General features: G+C 50.9%; 1 protein-coding gene across 3 annotated transcripts in view; it reads left to right on the top strand.

The window, feature by feature from the left end:
* The window catches only part of RIMS3 (regulating synaptic membrane exocytosis 3), a 45,008-nt gene extending 27,265 nt beyond the window's left edge, over window positions 1-17,743 (top strand). For all 3 annotated transcript variants that reach the window (XM_009251876.4, XM_054537443.2, XM_024238598.2), the window contains exons 4-8: window positions 2,395-2,536; window positions 5,280-5,392; window positions 9,054-9,155; window positions 9,477-9,616; window positions 11,692-17,743. In XM_009251876.4, the coding sequence (XP_009250151.1) occupies window positions 2,395-2,536; window positions 5,280-5,392; window positions 9,054-9,155; window positions 9,477-9,616; window positions 11,692-11,904 (710 nt within the window). In that variant the 3' untranslated portion in view covers window positions 11,905-17,743. The remainder of the gene's footprint in view (window positions 1-2,394; window positions 2,537-5,279; window positions 5,393-9,053; window positions 9,156-9,476; window positions 9,617-11,691) is intronic.
* The last annotated feature ends 231 nt before the right edge of the window (window positions 17,744-17,974 follow it).

Here is a 17,974-nt window from a genome sequence, read left to right on the forward strand (position 1 = left end):
AGAGAGAGAGATTATATAAAGTTATTCCTTAAATCAGCAGGGGTTGAGACTATACATGTATGAAGCCAGTGGAGGGATCGTATGGACATGTATGAAGCCAGTGGAGGGATCGTCTCTGAGATTACAAGAGCTTTCTCCTCCCTCTGAAGTCATGGAACTTAATCTCTGCTGAATCACCTCTCAGCTAGATGAGGGATTGGGAGGGGAGTGAAAAGAGCATGACAGCAGACTGGATGTCTGTGGGCCTGATCTAGTCCTGGCTGTCTTGGCACCTGGACCTCAGGCTTCCCATCTGTGAAATTTGGGGGAGAGGTAGCCAAGAATCTCTAAGATTTCAGGATTCTGTGACTCCCCGACTCAGGGTCTCACATTAGGTTGGACAAGTCTTATCAAAAAGGCAAATTTGCTCCCAACTGGGTCAAAGTTTCCCTAAACTCTGAAAGAGGAGGGTTGGGGTCATGAGGAGGTGACCCCAACTCAGGCTGTGTGTTGTGGGGTAGAGATATGAAGGCGAGGGAGCCCCCACAGACCCATCTGTTTTCTAATTGTGTTAGAGAGGATGTAGAGTTAGGAGCCAGGGACAGGGAGAGGCCCCACACACCAGCATTATTACCCAGGCCTCTGTGTGTGAGGTGAGTCAGACACCATTTGTGGGTTTTCATCAATATATGTGATTGAATGGGAGGGTTCAACTCCAAGTGTTACACGTGAAGATCATGTGTCCGTGACTTGACTGAAGGTGGCGGACTACATCATGTGTACACGTGACCAAGACCTGGTAGGACCATTTGTGACTGTGTGACTGTGATATAAACCTGCATGTAGCCTTGTGTATGAGATTACTGTATTCATATATGTGATTGCTGCCACTCGTGCATGTCTGCCTATGCCTCTCTTTGTGAAAAAAGTATGTATGAGCTAATGTGACTCTGTGTGTGTGTGTATGTGTGTGTGTATGAGAGAGACAGACAGACATGTTGATGGTGTCATGGATTCCCGAATATGCTATTCCAGTATCCCAGAAGCTGGGATGATTTCAGAGAAGGCATTCCTCCTCACCCTGCACCCTGTTCTCAGCCTGTCCTGCCACCCACCCTTCCTTCCACTAGTGATCCTAGACCTCTCTTTCTGCCCTCCAGTGGGGACTTTCTGAAAGATAAGCAGACGAAGCAGGAGGAATAAAGTCTGCCTTTTCCCAGGCTGGGGTCTTGAACATCCCCTCCCCAGCCCACCATTGGGTGTGGTGGGAGAGAATTGCCAAGGTAACCAGCTCCCTGCTCCCCACTGTTTTCAGGGGCTGTGCTGCCTGTCCTGCCCTGGCCTCTCCCCCTCCCTGTAGGCAACTCCACTGTTAATTCGCTTGGCCTCTAACCAGTGACAGCAAATGGTTCCTTTGGTGCAGTTCCTATCTGAGGGCCAGTTCCCTCCCCAGCAAGCTCCTCCAGCTGCCAAGCTTCAGCGGGGGAAGTCCCTGCAAACCCTCAGGCCGTCTCCCCCATCCACCTCCCCCAGGAGGAGAGGGTGTCTAGAAGGACCACACTGCAATGCCGAGGAGGTTGCCATGGAAACCCAGGCAGGATGGTGTGCTGCTGGGAGAGGGAAAGTGTCCCATGTTCCCTGCAAGGCTGAGGGGGAGGCTAGGATATGGGGGTCGAGGGCCTCTGAACAGGAGGCACAGAGACACAGTGGTAAGTTCTCACAGGCCAGCTTCAGGCATTCTTCTGCAGACCTTTTCTCAAAGCCAAAGGCAATTTGGGTCAACCCAGCAGTCCCTCTCTGTCTTGTTTTCTTAATGGCCTCTCCAGCTCTCCACACACATCCTCTCCATGTTCAGCCCCACCTAGAGAAGGCAGGTTTGTTTGAGAGTGGCCAGGCTTCCCATGGGGGCTTTCCTATAGAGCCTCCAGAGATATCAGAGGTGAGTTGTGAGGTCTGGGTGTGATAGGGTCTGAGGGTGCCTGAAAGAGGGAAAGTCAGTTGGAGAATCCCAGAGAAGATGAACTTTCCAGAAGAGAGTGGGAGGAGGCACACTTAACCTTTGGGGCAAGGGCTGAAATCGAGTGGGAAGGTGGGTGTCAGGGGAGCCTGATGAGGGTGAGGTGAGGGCCCCAGCTGCAGATCTGCGGCTCTGCCTGGTGGTGCCATCATGACTCTGCCTGCAGCCATCTTTCTAGTCTGCTCTGTCAGTGTCACTGCCCTGAGCAGGGCCAGGTGTCAGACTGCAGACCAGCTCTGAGGTCAGCTCAGCCATGCCCCTGCCTCCAGTCAGAGCCCTGCTCATCCTCCCCATCAACCCCCCATGCCAAGAGAGTGACTTTGGCAGGACTCTTAGAGAAGCCCCATTCGTAATCTGACCTTGTTCCCTCTCTGTGCTTGGGGTGGGGGGGGTCACAGAAGGGGCCACCAAGAAGCTGCGCAGCAACATCCGCCGGAGCACGGAGACGGGCATCGCAGTGGAGATGCGGAGCCGGGTCACACGCCAGAGCAGCCGGGAGTCCACCGATGGGAGCACCAACAGCAACAGCTCCGACGGCACGTGCGTGCAGCCCCACGCTGTGGTCCCCTCCCACCTCCTCGGTCCTCCAGTCACAGAACCACTGGGCAGGGTGGGAAAGCCTCCCTGTTTTGTTTCCAGCTAAAATGTCTGGGTCCTCTGTGTCTCTGCCTTCCTTCATACCCCTCCCCCCAACACTCTGTGCCTGGACCTCAGGTCTTCCATTGCTCCCATTGGAATATCCAGATACCCAGGAGCTATCAGTTCCTTCTGTATGTTTCAGGAAGGGACCCTTACCTCCCACCTCCCACCACACACACTGCCTTGCTCCAGGGGAAAGGGTGGAAAGGAAAATGTGGCCCTAAAATCCTTTTAAATCTAAAACCATTGTTGTGGCCCAGATGAGTGGAATTTTCTGAAGGAGGCTTGCTTAGAGCTGAGGGAAGGAGATTGGACTAGATCAGTGTTTTTCAAACCATGGATGGTGACTCATAGACAGGAAATAAAATAGGTTTAGTGGGTCAAAACCAGCATTAGAAAAAGAAATAGGCATATCTTATGAAGTAAGAATAAATCGCCTCATGAACTTTTGTTTCCATTTTTTATGTATAGATGCACACAGGTCTGTCCTGGGTCATGATGTTAAAATCTCCTTTCTTACATGTAGGTTGCATTAAAAAATCTGAAAGTCACTGGGTTAGATATTCCCACAGATCTCTTCTAAGTCTATGAAATTATAGTTGTATGACTAAGATTTTCTGCTTCTGCTTCAAGGCCTAGTGACTTCCAGGCTTAGGATTCTGTGGCTCCCTCGTTTGAGATTCAGTGATTGTGTGTCTCACTGCTGCACCTACTTCCATGAATGCAAGCACTCTCAAGCATTTATTACATCTTCCCAGGTGCAGAGCATGCCTGGGCATCTCACATAGGTGATTCTTACACTGGGATCTGCTGGCTGTGATCAGACCAGGAATAGTGATCGTTGGTTTTTTTTGTTTTGTTTTTTTGTTTTTTGTTTTTTTGAGATGGAGTTTTGCTCTTGTTGCCCACACTGGAGTGCAGTGGCACAATCTCAGCTCACCACAACCTCCACCTCCCAGGTTCAAGTGATTCTCCTGCCTCAGCCTCCTGACTAGTTGTGATTACAGGCATGCACCACCACGCCCAGCTAATTTTGGATTTTTAGTAGAGATGGGGTTTCTCCATGTTGGTCAGGCTGGTCTCGAACTCCCAACCTCAGGTGATTCACCCACCTCAGCCTCCCAAAGTGCTGGGATTACAGCCACCACGCCCGGCCTAACAGGGATCATTTAACACTTACAGCAACTCTGAGGGTTGTGGGTATTACCATTATCTCCGTTTTATAAGTGGAGAAACAGGGAGAGGAAAAGGGTGGGGCACCTTACCCAAGGTCACAGCTATTAAGTGGTGATGGAGTCAGAATTGGAATTAAGGCCATTTGATTCCATGACCTTTGTTCACAATCTCCACACTATATCCAGCTCCTAAAATTCTGTGACCTTGAGAGTCTAAGTTTCTTTATATAACCTTCTCAGATATCATTGTCCTAAGAATGTGATATTAGGCTGTTGTTGACCATGGCCAATAAAAGTGGGGTCTTGAAGCCCCTCCCTGTGGGGTGGAGGCTGGGCCTAGTGTTTCAGGGAGAGACACAGGCTCTCTCTGACAAGCATACACAGCCTACTTTTTCCTCCCTGCCGGCTGCTAGCCAAGGGGGACTCAAGGCCAAACTATCTAGTAGGAGATTCTTCCTTGGACAGCCTTTTATCTCTGCAGCCAGGAGCCTGGGCCTTTCTAGGAGATCTTAGAACTTTGTTCTATCATAGCCCCTGAGGGTTGGCAGGGCCAACCCTCCCTCATCTGTCCTTTCTCAGCTGGCCACACCCAGAACATCTAGACTGGAGCCCAAGAGAGAAGTAGCACTTTTCCCTTGATGATAACAACAGCAGCAACCGGAACTATCATTCAGTGCTTTCTGTTTGTCTGGAACTTTTCATCTGCCCTAATCCTCAACATATAAAACCCCATGAGTTTTGTTTTGCAGGCAAGGCAATTTTACCTTTTGGAGCCTCTGTTTTCTCATCTGTAAGATTGGATAATAGCTCCTACCACACAGAGTGGTTGTAAGGATTAAATGATATAACACATGTGGAATTTTTAATGTACCATTGGCACCTGGCCAGTTGTCAATCACTGTCAGCTTTTCTTGTTACTGTTTCTAACCCCCACACAGTCATGGAACAACCACCAACCACCATCACTTGCCATTCACTTCAACCCTGTAATTGTGTTATTTTGGTCTTAGCTGCTGTTCTGGGCACCACCTCATGTTTGACTTGGATTTCAAACTTGCAGTCAGCTCAAACCTCAGTTCTTGTAACTTGTTCCGGGCATTGAAATTTCTGACCTATGTCTCTGGTTCTTAGCATTGACATGCCCTGGTAAGGACACAGGTGTCCAGCAAGCCCTACCTTGTAAGGGTCACTTCAGAAGTCCCTGGACCTTAAGGATTAAATAGCATCATTATGTATTGTTATTAGTTTATTTTCTCAAGTGACATCAAAGTATTTTTCTTCTGTATGCAGAAATGAACAGTTCTGTTTGTCCTTTCCCAGAGTAGTGCAATCATACTGTCTAGAGAAGAAACTGAGGCACAGAGGGACGTGCCCAGGGCCCCAGGGGCAGAGCATGGCAGCCTGCCAGCTATACTTTCATCCTCAGGTTGCCCTGAACCCCTCACGCGTCCCTCTGCCTCCTCCTGCAGGTTCATCTTCCCCACTACCCGGCTGGGGGCTGAAAGCCAGTTCAGCGATTTCCTGGATGGGCTGGGACCAGCTCAGATTGTGGGGCGACAGACACTGGCAACACCACCCATGGGTGAGTCTTATTAAGGGCAGGTTGAGTGGGGTAATGGTGACCATGCGACAGGAAGGGTGAGCTCAGTGGGGGCCCTGCATTGGCCATCGTAGAGTTTATTCTATCACCAATTCTGTGATCTTAAGCAAGTCACTTCCCTTCTTTGAACCTCAGTCTTCTCATCTTTAAAATGGGAATAATAATACCCACTTGAGGTCTATGCTCTAATAATACTTTACTGAGCTCCTATTAGATGCTTTGCGTGAGGTATTTCAATTTAATGCGTAGGAACTGTGGCTTATTTGACTTGTTACACCCAACAGCGCCTGGCACCTATAGGCCCTTTAGTAATTTTCTTATCCCTTTTCCTTGCAGCTAGGAAGTATAGTTGGCCCTCTGTATCCATGGGTTCTGGGTTTGTGGATTCAACCAACCTTGGATAGAAAATATTCAGGGAAAAAAAATTCCACAAAGTTGCAAAAAGCAAAACATGATTTGCTGTGTGCCGAGTTCTACCCTGAATCCATGCAAATGAAGTGATATGTAGGCATTGTGTTAGGTATTATAAGTACAGTCATTTTCAGTGTGTGAACATCATAGAGTGTACTACACAAACCTAGATGGTATATATATATATATATATATATATATTTAAATTTATATGTATTTTTTCATGTGGAAAACCATATATCCTAGCACCACTACTGAATATCAATCATTTCCCCTATTTGATCTGCAATGCCAACATCAAGTACCATATATCAGGTTTCTGTATATTCTCCATTATAATCTTATGGGCCCACTATCATGTATATGATGCATTGTTGACTGACGTGTCATTATGTGGCACACCAGTGTAATCTAGAGACGATTGAAAGTATATGGAAGAAGCTGGTTGCAGTGGCCTGTGCCTGCAGTCCCAGCTACTCAAGAGGCTGAGGCTGGAGGATTGCTTGAGCCCAGGAGTTTGAGGCCAGTCTAGGCAATATTGTGAGACCCTGTCTCAAAAACTAAATAAAATAAAGCATATGGGAGGATGTGCATAGATTATATGCAAACACTATGCTATTTTTATTATTTTATTTTACTTTATTTTCGAGATGGAGTCTCACTCTGTTGCCCAGGCGGGAGTGCACTGGCACGATCTTGGCTCACCATAACCTACCTCCACTTCCCAGGTTCAAGTGATTCTCCTGCCTCAGCCTCCTGAGTAGCTGAGATTACAGGCATGTGCCACCATGTCTGGCTAATTTTTGTATTTGTAGTAGAGACGGGGTTTCACTGTATTGGCTAGGCTAGTCTCGAACTCCTGACCTCATCCACCTCAGCCTCCCAAAGTACTGGGATTACAGGCATAAGCCACTGTGCCTGGCTGCCATTTATTTATTTATTTATTTAGAGACTGAGCCTCGCTCTGTCACCAGGCTGGAGTGCAGTGACATGATCTCAGCTCACTGCAACCTCCACCTCCCAGGTCCAAGCAATTCTCCTGCCTCAGCCTCCCGAGTAGATGGGACTACAGGCGCACACTGCCACGCCTGGCTAATTTTTTTCTTTGTATTTTAGTAGAGACGGGGTTTCACCATGTTGCCCAGGCTGGTCTTGAACTCCTGAGCTCAGACAATCCACCTGCCTTGGCCTCCTGGCTGCCATTTTATATTAGAGACTGGAGCATCCAAGGATTTTGGTATCCCTGAGTGGGGGCGGGGTAGGGTTCTGGAACCAATCCCCCATGGATACTAAGGGATGACGGTACTTCCTGAAGCCTACGCTTGGTCCTGATAGCTTCAGTCTGGCCCATTTCGTGAGCTCTCAGACAGAACCTCCCTGCCCCCTCCCTCTCTTAGGTATTGGCTGTGTTGGTTCCAGCAGCTCCTCCCCAGGATAGCTCCTCCAGAGGTGTCTCCTCGCCTCCACTCCTTTCCCATCAGTCTGACCTGAGCAGCACCTGACCCACACGTCCCCACTCAGCCCCCATCAGGACAGTGCTCAACCTTTGACCCTCCCAGCAAATGAGGAAGCTGAGTGCGGTGTCCTGCTGTGAGTCATGCAGTGGAGCTGGGGTTCCACTCCAGGCCAGGACTCCTTCCACTGCAATGCCCTCAAAAGCTCCTGCCCAGGTGCTCCTGCCTGCTGGAACAGGAGTCGATGGGGACCCTCAGAGGGCGAGGATCAGCTGAAAGCAAGGGCTGGGAATAAGAGACCCTTGTTTTCAGTCTCTTAAGGGTCTGGGGAGCCTGCTTTTCCCAGCCCTAGACCCAGCCACAGGCTGGGCAGCAGTGAGAGGAGCCAGCCACTTCCACAAGGCTAATGTGCCATGGCAGCCAGGACCATTCGTGTGTGGTACCCCCTGGTGTCAGACCAGGGAAGGACAGGTTTGCCTTGTTCACCTCGTTAGTGATGTTACTGGAGATTAATTCCCAAGACCTTCCCTTCTCCCTTCCCCACAAGATCAGGAATAGCTGGATGGAGGTGGATGAATTCCAGGAGGTCTCTTGAAATTAGTAAATCCCTGTCTTCCGTAGTACACAAATATAAACAATTGCATGATGGCTCAAATAATCTAAAAATGGGTGACTGAATTCAAAGTCTGGCCCATTTGATTCTTGTGGACCAGGCTTATGATTCTGCACCCCTGTAAAGGATTTCTCTTTGTTCTGAGTGACTGACTACTACATAATTCCAAATTCTGCCAACCAATGTTGAACAAAGCTAAGAGTTCCTAGAAATCAGGTAACTGACATAACTCCATGCGCAGACCTTGCCCCGGCTGGATAATCCATTCTATGGGAGTACAGTGAAGATTTCTCAGCCGTCCACACCCAGAAAGTCTGCTGGCCTTCCCTCCCTCCACTGGTAATGCCGTAGCAGGCCCTTGTTGTCTGGTAGTGCCTTGTGTCCTAGGCAGGTTTTTAGCTCAGCGCTTTTTCAAACAGATGTTCTTTCTTTTTTTCTTTCTTTCTTTTTTTTTTTTTTTTTTGAGACGGAGTCTTCCTCGTCACCCAGGCCGGAGTGCTGTGGTGCAATCTTGGCCCACTACAACCTCTGCCTCCTGGTTTCAAGTGATTCTCCTGCCTCAGCCTCCCAAGTAGCTGGGACTACAGGTGCACACCACCATGCCTGGCTAATTTTTTGTATTTTTAGTAGAGATGGGGTTTCACCATGTTAGCCAGAATGGTCTTGATCTCCTGACCTCATGATCCACCCGCCTCCGCCTCCCAAAGTGTTGGGATTACAGGTGTGAGCCACTGTGCCCGGCCTCAAATGGATGATCTTTTGACACAGATGTATGGGGAGGTGAAGAACAGCCACTGAGCCCACAGCCTTCCGTGTCTTCCTGACACAGGAAGCTCTGTCCTCAAGTTTGCTATTCTGCTTAGTAAAACAAGAGCCTCCCAGTTAGCCAGACACAAACGGGGGTTTGGCAGCCATCTGTTGTTACCCAGTCATGCCCCTGAAGGTCATGCCCCTACCCCAACCCACCCCAAGGGACCTATCAAAGGGTCCCTCAGCTGCTTTAAAGTGGTCTTCCGAGAGCAGTTCTGGCCCGTGTGGTTGGTGCCATCTTGTTCCCTTTCTAGTGATGATGTAGCCTCCTCCACAGGCTGGCATTCAGTACAGCAGCTGGCTGGCCTGCCCCTTGGTCTGGCCCTGCCTGGACTCAGCCTCTTCTTCCTTTCAGGAGACGTGCACATTGCCATCATGGACCGGAGCGGCCAGCTGGAGGTGGAAGTGATTGAAGCACGGGGCCTGACCCCCAAACCAGGCTCCAAATCCCTCCCAGGTGAGGGATTTTGGAAATGGGGTCCTGACAGGGAGGGGCATAGAGCCGAGCTCTGGGTCTAGCAGGTCCTCAGCTCCCACTGGCCTAAATCGGGATTCTTTACAGTGGAGTCACAGCTTGGCTGGAAGGCCAGTGACTAGGGCAGGGAGTAAGGGAGGATGGAGGAATCAGTACTTGAGTCACCTCTTCTGCCTGCTGTCCGCTGGCTGGCTCATTCCATACATCCTGCTCACCTCCAAGATCACCTGGCAATTAGGGGATGGGCAGGCCATAGCTGCCTGTCCTGGACCCCTCCCTGTCATACGTTCTCTCCTCCCTTAGCCACCTATATCAAGGTTTACCTGCTGGAGAATGGGGCCTGCTTGGCCAAGAAGAAGACAAAGATGACCAAGAAGACCTGTGATCCCCTGTACCAGCAGGCTCTGCTCTTTGACGAGGGACCCCAGGGCAAGGTGCTGCAGGTGGGTGTCACAGGGTGAGTAGGGCAGGGTGGACTCACAGACTGGAAGTTGTAATTTAAAGTTTTTCATTTATGATTCGTCCTGTTCCAGGTGCTGTGGTAGGTGCATTAATTTGCATTACTCATTTACTTTCACAACCTTGTGAGGTATTATTGTCCCCAATTGATTCATAGGGAAACCAAGGTTTTGGGGGTAACCAAATTGCTCCCCAGGTTGCACAGCTGGTAGGTAGAACCAGGACGCATGTGGCCACTGCCTCCTCCTTCCCCTAGTGCTAATGTTCATTGCACATCAGTTCAGTGCCAAGCCTTGTGTTAGGTGCTTTCCAAACACGACCTCATTTCATCCTGCAGATGATCCCGTGGAGTAGGTGTGATTCTCTCCACTTTATGGAAATAGTGTCTCTTACAGATGAAGTCACTTGCTTGGGGTGAGCCCAGGCCAGGTGACTGTCATCCCAATTACTTGAGAGCAACAAAGGCCTTCTGCACACTTGGTATTGTTAGCCCTTCTCAACAGTCCTGGGAGGGAGGGATCTTCATGCTCATTTCATAGATGAAGAACCTGAGGTCATGTGGGGATAAAGCACAGTGGTGGATCAGTCTCTGGGCTCAGTCCTAGGTTCAGATTCCAGCTCAGAACTAATTAGCCGTGGGTAGATGTGACGATTAAACAGAGGATTGCATGTAGGGAGCCTTACATAGGGCCTGCCACATAAACAGCTACTCACTAAGTATTAACAGTCATGGTGGTGGCTGCTGATCTTGCCTGAGGCCATGAAGGTGAGAGAGAAGAGGCTAGAGCCAGGGGCTGTCTGGGCCATCCAACTTCTCATCTAGGACTGTTCCTCTGGGCTGAGATGGTTCTGTGGCAAGGGGCCTTGGAGTTGCAAATTTAAACTGCAGAGCCAGACATGGTGGCTCACACCCATAATCCCAGAGATTGGGAGGCTGAGGCAGGAGGATCACTTGAGTCCAAGAGTTTGAGACCAGCCTGGCAACATAGCAAGATCCCATCTCTAAAAAATGAAAAAAAAAAAATTAGCTGGTCATGGTGGCACGTGCCAGTAATCCCAGCTACTCGAGGTACTAAGGCAGGAGGATTGTTTGAGCGCGGGAGGTCAAGGCTGCAGTGAGCTATGATTATGCCACTGCACTCCAGCCTGGGTGACAGAGCAAGATCCTGTCTCTTAAAAATTAAAAATAAAAAAAGAACTGCGGAACCCTAGGCTTTGGGGAGTGGGAAGAATAATCTTTGGTGTTTGCTTAGTAAAGGAAAAACGGCCGGGCGCAGTGGCTTACGCCTGTAATCCCAGCACTTTGGGAGGCCGAGGCGGGTGGATCATGAGGTCAGGAGATCGAGACCATCCTGCCTAACACGGTGAAACCCTGTCTCTACTAAAAATACAAAAAATTAGCCGGGCGTGGTGGCAGGCATCTGTAGTCCCAGCTACTCGGGAGGCTGAGGCAGGAGAATGGCGTGAACCCGGGAGGTAGAGCTTGCAGTGAGCTGAGATTGCGCCACTGCACTCCAGCCTGGGCAACAGAGTGAGACTCCGTCTCAAAAAATCTCCCAGTGGTGTGGCTGGAAACACTGAGGTCCAGTGAGGGCACGGAGCTTACACAAGTCCCACAGCAAGCCAGCAGCACAGCTAGAGCTATGGCCAAGTCCTGAACTGTCAGTTCGCCCCTTCCTGGGGAAGGCTGTTATCTGAAATGCTGGGAGGCTCTGGAGTCACACAACCGGATCCTAATCGAAGCTCTGCCACAAGTTACTGTGCAACTTTAGGTTAGCTAATTAACCTTTCTGAGCTACAGTTTCCTCCGTGGAAATAATGATACAGAGCACCCCTACCTACATGGCTTGTTATAACAATTGAAAGAAAGAATCTAGGTAAAATCCATAGGATCGTATCTAACACACAAGTGCTCAGTAAATTATTGTGTGAAATCAGTCTGAGTTCTGGCTTCCTCTGCTCCATCTGTGCCCTGCTGAAACTTGTAGGTTCCTGGGCCTGCTGCGCAGTCCTGGAGTCAGGGAGGTGGCTCACTCCCTCCCTCTCTTCTTCCTGGCAGGTGATCGTCTGGGGAGACTATGGCCGCATGGACCACAAGTGCTTCATGGGCATGGCCCAGATCATGCTGGACGAGCTGGACCTCAGTGCCGCGGTCACGGGCTGGTACAAACTCTTCCCCACCTCCTCAGTGGCAGACTCCACACTCGGATCCCTCACCAGGCGCCTGTCCCAGTCTTCCCTGGAGAGTGCCACCAGCCCCTCATGCTCTTAAGGATGTCAGGAAGAGGCCAGGATGGTGGTGTGGGGAGGGGTGCCTGCTGGCCCCATGTCCTCCCCTGTATATAGTCTTCGTGTCTTTCTGGACCCCTTGTCCTGCTGCATGCCTGTTGGCTACTGGGCTCATCCCAGCTGGCAGTAGAGACTGTAATGTGTGCGTGTGTGCGTGCGTGCGTGTGTGTGTGTGTACGTGACCACGTTCTATCTGTTCATTTGTCTGGGTATAGTCACTCCTGGTGATGATATGGGCTGAAATGTCTCCATGTCTCTTTGTGTCTTGTTGAAAAGAAACCCAAAGGAGTGTTGTGTGGACACGACTCACCCTGAGAGTCTCTGGGGTGGAGGTGGGGCACGCGGCCACTGGTCAGTGCTGCCTGCTCCTGGCCTGGGGCAGAGCCTGTGTGTTCTTCACCTGTGCCTGCTCCTGGTGGTCTCTGCTTTGTTTTCTGTCTTGTCTTTTGTTGCACTCTTGACTCTCCCGGCTCTGCCGCTGTTTTCTGAGAAATGTAGCATCCGCTGCAGCTGGCCACACTGAGGGCCCTCTGGGAACCCCACCCCACCAGAGCTGCTCCAGCAGCTCTTCCTGCCACTGAATGCGTTCTGCAGCATGTAGCATGCCCACCTAGCTCCCTGGCCAGGGCCCCAGGGAGGCAGAGGGTACCCAGGGGACTGAGGGCTTAGAAATGACTTTCTCTGTGAGGCTGGAACCTCCTCCTTCTTCCAGTGAAGCACGAGGTCTTGGTTCCAGGGTTCCTGGCCAGGTGTCCCCTTAGCATTTGTTCTTCATCTCCTGTCTCTTGAAGCCTCCCCACTCCGCCGTGCCGAAGGAGCTCTGCCAGTGGGCCTGGGCAGGCAGCCACAGAGGGCATGTTATCTGCTAAAGCAGACAGTCCTCCTGAGGCCCTGAGGGTGGCCCTGACCCCCTCGGGGCTCATTCCTGGTGGGCATGACTCGGTAAGGAGGTGCTGTGGGTAGGGCTGTTTGCTGGAATAAGGAGGGCTGAGGCTGACTTGTTCCCTGCCACTGTTGAGGATCCCATCTGACATTTGGGGATTCGCTGCATGAAGTTGTTCATTTGGGGCTCCAGTTTTTGTGCATTTCCAGACCAGGGTCCCTGTCTGGGAGCTCAGACTTAGCTGGGCTCCAGCAGCCTGGCTCCGGACTCTCGTCTGCCACCATCACCAGCTCTGTCTAAGCAATACTTACCCACCCCGGGCTTCCCTGCTTTCCTGTGCCCCACTGCTGCCCTCTGCAGAGCCATCTGCTCCAGGCACCCACCTGCCTCTGCTTGCTTTCTCACCCATGTCTGGTTGGAGCTTCTCACAGCCACTCAAACCTTGACTTGATTTGACAACTGGGCCCTGTTGGTGGGGACCAGTGCCTGAACTGGACCCTGTGAAATCTGTCCCATGAGAATCCTGAAGTCTGACTCAGGAATGCCCAGACCTGTCCCTGTCCCTCCTCAGCTCTAGGGTGAAAGGCGAGAGGTTGCTCAGGAGATAGACAGAGCAGCCCTTGGGTTTGTATCTGGTAGGGAAGAAAGCAGCAGGACAGTGGAGGTGTGGGGAAGGCCCTCTTTCCACCTCTCCCCAGGCATTATCCCCAGGTGCTGAAATGGCTGTGGCCCCAGCACCTGAGGCAGGGGTACGCTACCTGGGGTAGCAGTAGAAAGGTCTTGGGGTCTGAATGACCTGGGGCCTCCATTCATAACCAAAGTCGGAGGGGCATGGAGGCAGTGGCGCCTTGCAGATAGGTCATCTCAGCCCAAAGGGCCTCCTTGGCTGGCATGGTTCTGCATTACGTTGAAGCCAGAGTCCTATAACATCTCCCAAGAAAGATAGGGGAAGAAGCCAGAACTCCACCTGGCCTGCCCACAGGACAAGACGTGGGTAAGGGCAGGAAGGAAATGAACGGAGTTAGCTCCCAGGCTCCTGTCTCTGCCTGAGCCTCTATTCTTATATTATCAGAGAAAGAGACCATTGGGTGCATAGAGATGGGGAGGAGGCCACTGGGCTGAGTTTTCTCTTTAGGCGGAAATGCTCTCCCCAGGCCCATTGCATTCGTCAAGTTCTTAGAAATGGACAAAGGGCTCTGTCCTCCTCGACCCTAGTGGGGGATCAAGAAGGAAACTCCCTTGCAAAAGGGTATTTTAATCTCCTGTTTATGATATATTCACCTCTAGAGCAGTCACTGTCAGGGTGGTGTGAAGATACTCTAAACCTTTGGGATGATAGGGTTGTTAGTGACCCACAGGACAGTATAGATGTTTGCGGATGTAGCACTGAGTGGTGATACCCAGACCAGCAGTCACCCCAGGAAATGGGGGCTACCCATACCCTCATTCCTCTGGTGGGGAGCTGCCTGCAGAGAGGCCTGCCACTGGGGGGTTCCAGGCTGTGGTGCCCCTTGCCTCTGGGGAAGGGTTAGCACAGGGGAGGTTCTAGCTGGAGGAGGGGTCTGATGTGCTGGTAACGTGGGCTGACCTACCTACAATCCCCGGCTGCCAAAACTGCCCAGCAGTTGGGCCACTCCACTATTCCACCTCTCTAAAAGAAGGTAATTTCCTCCCCAAATCGACCTTGGGGAATTATTCTTCTAACCCTTTACACCAAATATGTTACTCATCCCCACCTGGATTTTACCCCATGAGGGTAAAGTTGTATGAGGCTGACACGTCTGTGTGATGCAGTGTGGCTGCACTGAAGGGTCTGTTTCTCAGCATCCTGGATGCAGGGGCTTGTCTGAAAAGCCACTCTGGAGCTAGCCTGTCCCAGAAGAGGAGGATGCACAAGTGTAACTCCTGGTTGTTTGCTGGGGTGGGGGAGCATCTGCTGTTTGAGGAGGGGTGGTGGGGAAGGAAGGAACATGATCCCTCCCGAAGTCTCCCACGCTGGGGCCAACTCACTGCCATGTTCAGTGTCCTGGCTCCAGATGCCCCCTCGCCCAGATGAAACCCTGCAGTGGTTACAGGAATGGAGCTCTTTGTCATTCCACCTCCTCTGGTCAGGCGAGGTTCACCGTGCATATGGCAGAGACAGGAGTGGCCCTGCAGTGATGTTGGGTTGTGGGCAGGGACAGTGATGGATGACTCAGAGCGTCTGTCTTTGTATTTCTGCTCTGTTCATTCTGTCCCACTTTCTTCATAGACTCCTTTTCCCTGCAATGGGTCTTTGGTATGAAAAAGACTCCAGTAAATGGAGCCAAGTCTTGGTTTGACAAGGGGAACTTGATCCTTCAGGGAAGAACCATCTCCAAAATGACTCCCCATCTGGTTTCTTCTACCACCCAATTCTACTAGGAAAGGAGCACTTAGGAGGCTCTTGGGATGCAGCAAGTCCCAGGCAATGCCAGCATTTCATGGGGGCTGAGGCAGAACCCAGGAGCTCCAAGAAAGGCCACCTATAGAGCTCATCCCCTGTGGAATCACTGCCGGTTAGAACACTGAGGTCAAGCCAGTCCTCCCATGGTCATGCCACCCACCAGGGAAGCATGCCTGATCTCTTCTTTACTGCCAGCCTTGAGGAGAGCAGAAGCCTCCATTTTTAAAGACAATAAAGACCTCCAAGGGTACTTCTTTGGAAATGAAATGTAGCACAATCTTAGCCTACGTTACCAGGAGCCCTGACATGCAACCAGGGTCCCTCTTCCATGCCCTGCTGCCCAGGAGATGCTGAGCTCCTCTTCCCCTGGGGTTCCAGCCCTCCTAATACCTCATATTCCCCATCTTCCTCAGCCCAGAAAGCAATGGGGCTTTAGTGATGCTCCTCTTTTGTGTCTCTCTGGTTGCCTCTAGCACTGTGCAAACTCTGCAAGAAATTGCTGCCTTTGCTTGATGTTGTAGATGAGTTGCCCTCCACCTGGCTGGAGAGATGGCACATCATTCAGGGCCAGAAGGTTGTCCAGCAGTGTTTCTGCAGTGGCTGCAGGGAGATGGAAAAGAAGAGCCCTGCTTCCCTGCCTCCTCCTACCTTTCTCTTCCACTCCTCAGAGTTTTCTTCTCCAGGATCCTGACATGTAAAGAGATTCTTTAAAATGCTGCTTCTTTTACTGGACTGTCTTTCACTGAGTAGTCAGGGAGGAGATGAAAATGTGGACACATCCCCCTGCCTTCTCCCTCAACCTTTTCACTCACGTCAGAAGAGGTTGGGGCAAAACAAAACAAGCATGATTGAAGAGCAGGGGAAGCCCACACAATCAGGTGAGGCCTGATGGGGGCTGGACTGGCCTGGTCTGGCTGGGAAAGGGTTCTTTTAAAAGCGTGCCTGAGCATCTCAGAGCAATGTCAGTGATGCCAAAGAGAGCAACTTGGCCTCCTTGGGCACCAACTCTGATGGCTGAGTTGCACAAACGTGGCTCAGATGTTGGCGTGCCCGACGGTGGGACCTTGTTCTCTGATAAAGGGCTTAATCTTTCCATGTAGCAAAGCAACTTTCCCTCCCTCCCCTCCCCCTGAACCCTGAGCTTGGGCTTGTGTGGGCCCAGCATGGCTGTGCCTGTGAGGGAAGCCACATCAGTGAGAGAAAGTTGCATTCTCTCAGGGGCCTAGATTGGCTTGGGGCAGGTGCTTGTTGAAAAGCATGAGTGTTTCTGCTTTGGGAAACCCTTCCAGGGCTCTGGCTGGAAATTTGGCCAGTAAGGACAGGGCCTTGGGCCTCCCAAGGAGTTCACAATGATGCCAGGAAGGGTCCCTGAGCCTGGGTTCCAGTCAGCTTGGCTAACAGAATGGGGCTTGGGAATTCCAGGGGCAACTGAGCATCCACCCCATTGGCCAGTGATCTGGACAGGGACAGCTGGCTACAGGGAATCAAAGGCTGTTCTGTACAGTTTTGCCAGAAACTGTGACCTTGGGCAAGGCTCCTCACTTTTCTGGGCCTCAACTTCCTCATCTGCAAAATCGGAGCATTAGCTGCTCTCCCCATGGTTCCCTCCCGGTTTTAATTAAAAGTCTCTGATCCGGAGCACATGAGGGTTGCGAGCCTGGTGCACCTGGTTCCTGTCTCCGTGGGCTGGTTTCCTCCAGCCCCTGATGCCCAGGCTGGGTGCAGGCCCTCATCTGGTCCACGCCCAGATGCTGCCTCAGACAAGAACTCTGGGAATCCTAACAGACTCTGCTTTCCTCTCTTCATGGTTTGTCCTCCCTCTTTTATTCTTGTGTAATGATGAGACATAATTAAGGGTCATCTACAATGGACAATTTTCAAGGTGCTGATGTGATGTCACAACCTCAGCTACATCCTGAGTAGGTCAGTGTCCCCACCAGCAGATGAGGCTGGGTCTTTCCTCATTTCTGCTTCTGGGATGACATCAGCGGGAGAGTTGAAGATCTGAGAATTCTAAAGGAAATGTTCTCTGATGGGAGGAGAGAGGGAACTTATTTCCCTTCAAAGTAGTTTGCTTCTTAAGACCACTCCTCCCTCCAGAATGTCTTTAACAAGACATCATCTCAGAAGGTGGGGCAGCTGCTTCCTTAGGAAGAGTGGGCCTGATAGCTCAACCAACTCCTTTAGCATGTAAACTCACAGAAGGCAAGAACCCCTTTTTTTAGACTTTCCAAATGCATCCTGCAAAGAGAGAGATAGCTGATAGGGACTGACAAGCACACTGTTTAGATAAGAAGCAATTAGCCTTTTATATCTGTGCTCTATACATTTTCTATGTGCAGCATCTTTCCTAACTTGTTGTGGTTCCCGGGTGGCAGGTGCACAGCTGGGAGGGACTGCCGGCTGTTTCGTACAACGTTCTTGCCAATTCCCTTGAGGAGAAAATTCTTCACATGGCTTCTGCATGTACAGTATTTGGGCAGCAAAACATGATTAAAGTCAGTTTGAAAATGGTTTCATGTGTTGCTTTCTATAGCTGGTTCTTCATTCTAGGAGGAAGAAAACAGGGTTCCAGGTGGCTAAAAAGAGGAGGAGGAGGATGCCTTGGTTGAGAGGCAGGGGAGAGCAGTACATTTCAGAAAAAAGCATGAAAGATATGGGCCTCTGACTCCTGTTTGGGAACTCTATGGTCACAGCAATGTTCTTAAGCCATGAAATCTGACGGGTCCAGGCAGCTTCCTGGCT

The sequence above is a fragment of the Pongo abelii genome, chromosome 1 (genome assembly GCF_028885655.2).
Source record: "Pongo abelii isolate AG06213 chromosome 1, NHGRI_mPonAbe1-v2.0_pri, whole genome shotgun sequence".
NCBI classification, from domain to species: domain Eukaryota; kingdom Metazoa; phylum Chordata; class Mammalia; order Primates; family Hominidae; genus Pongo; species Pongo abelii.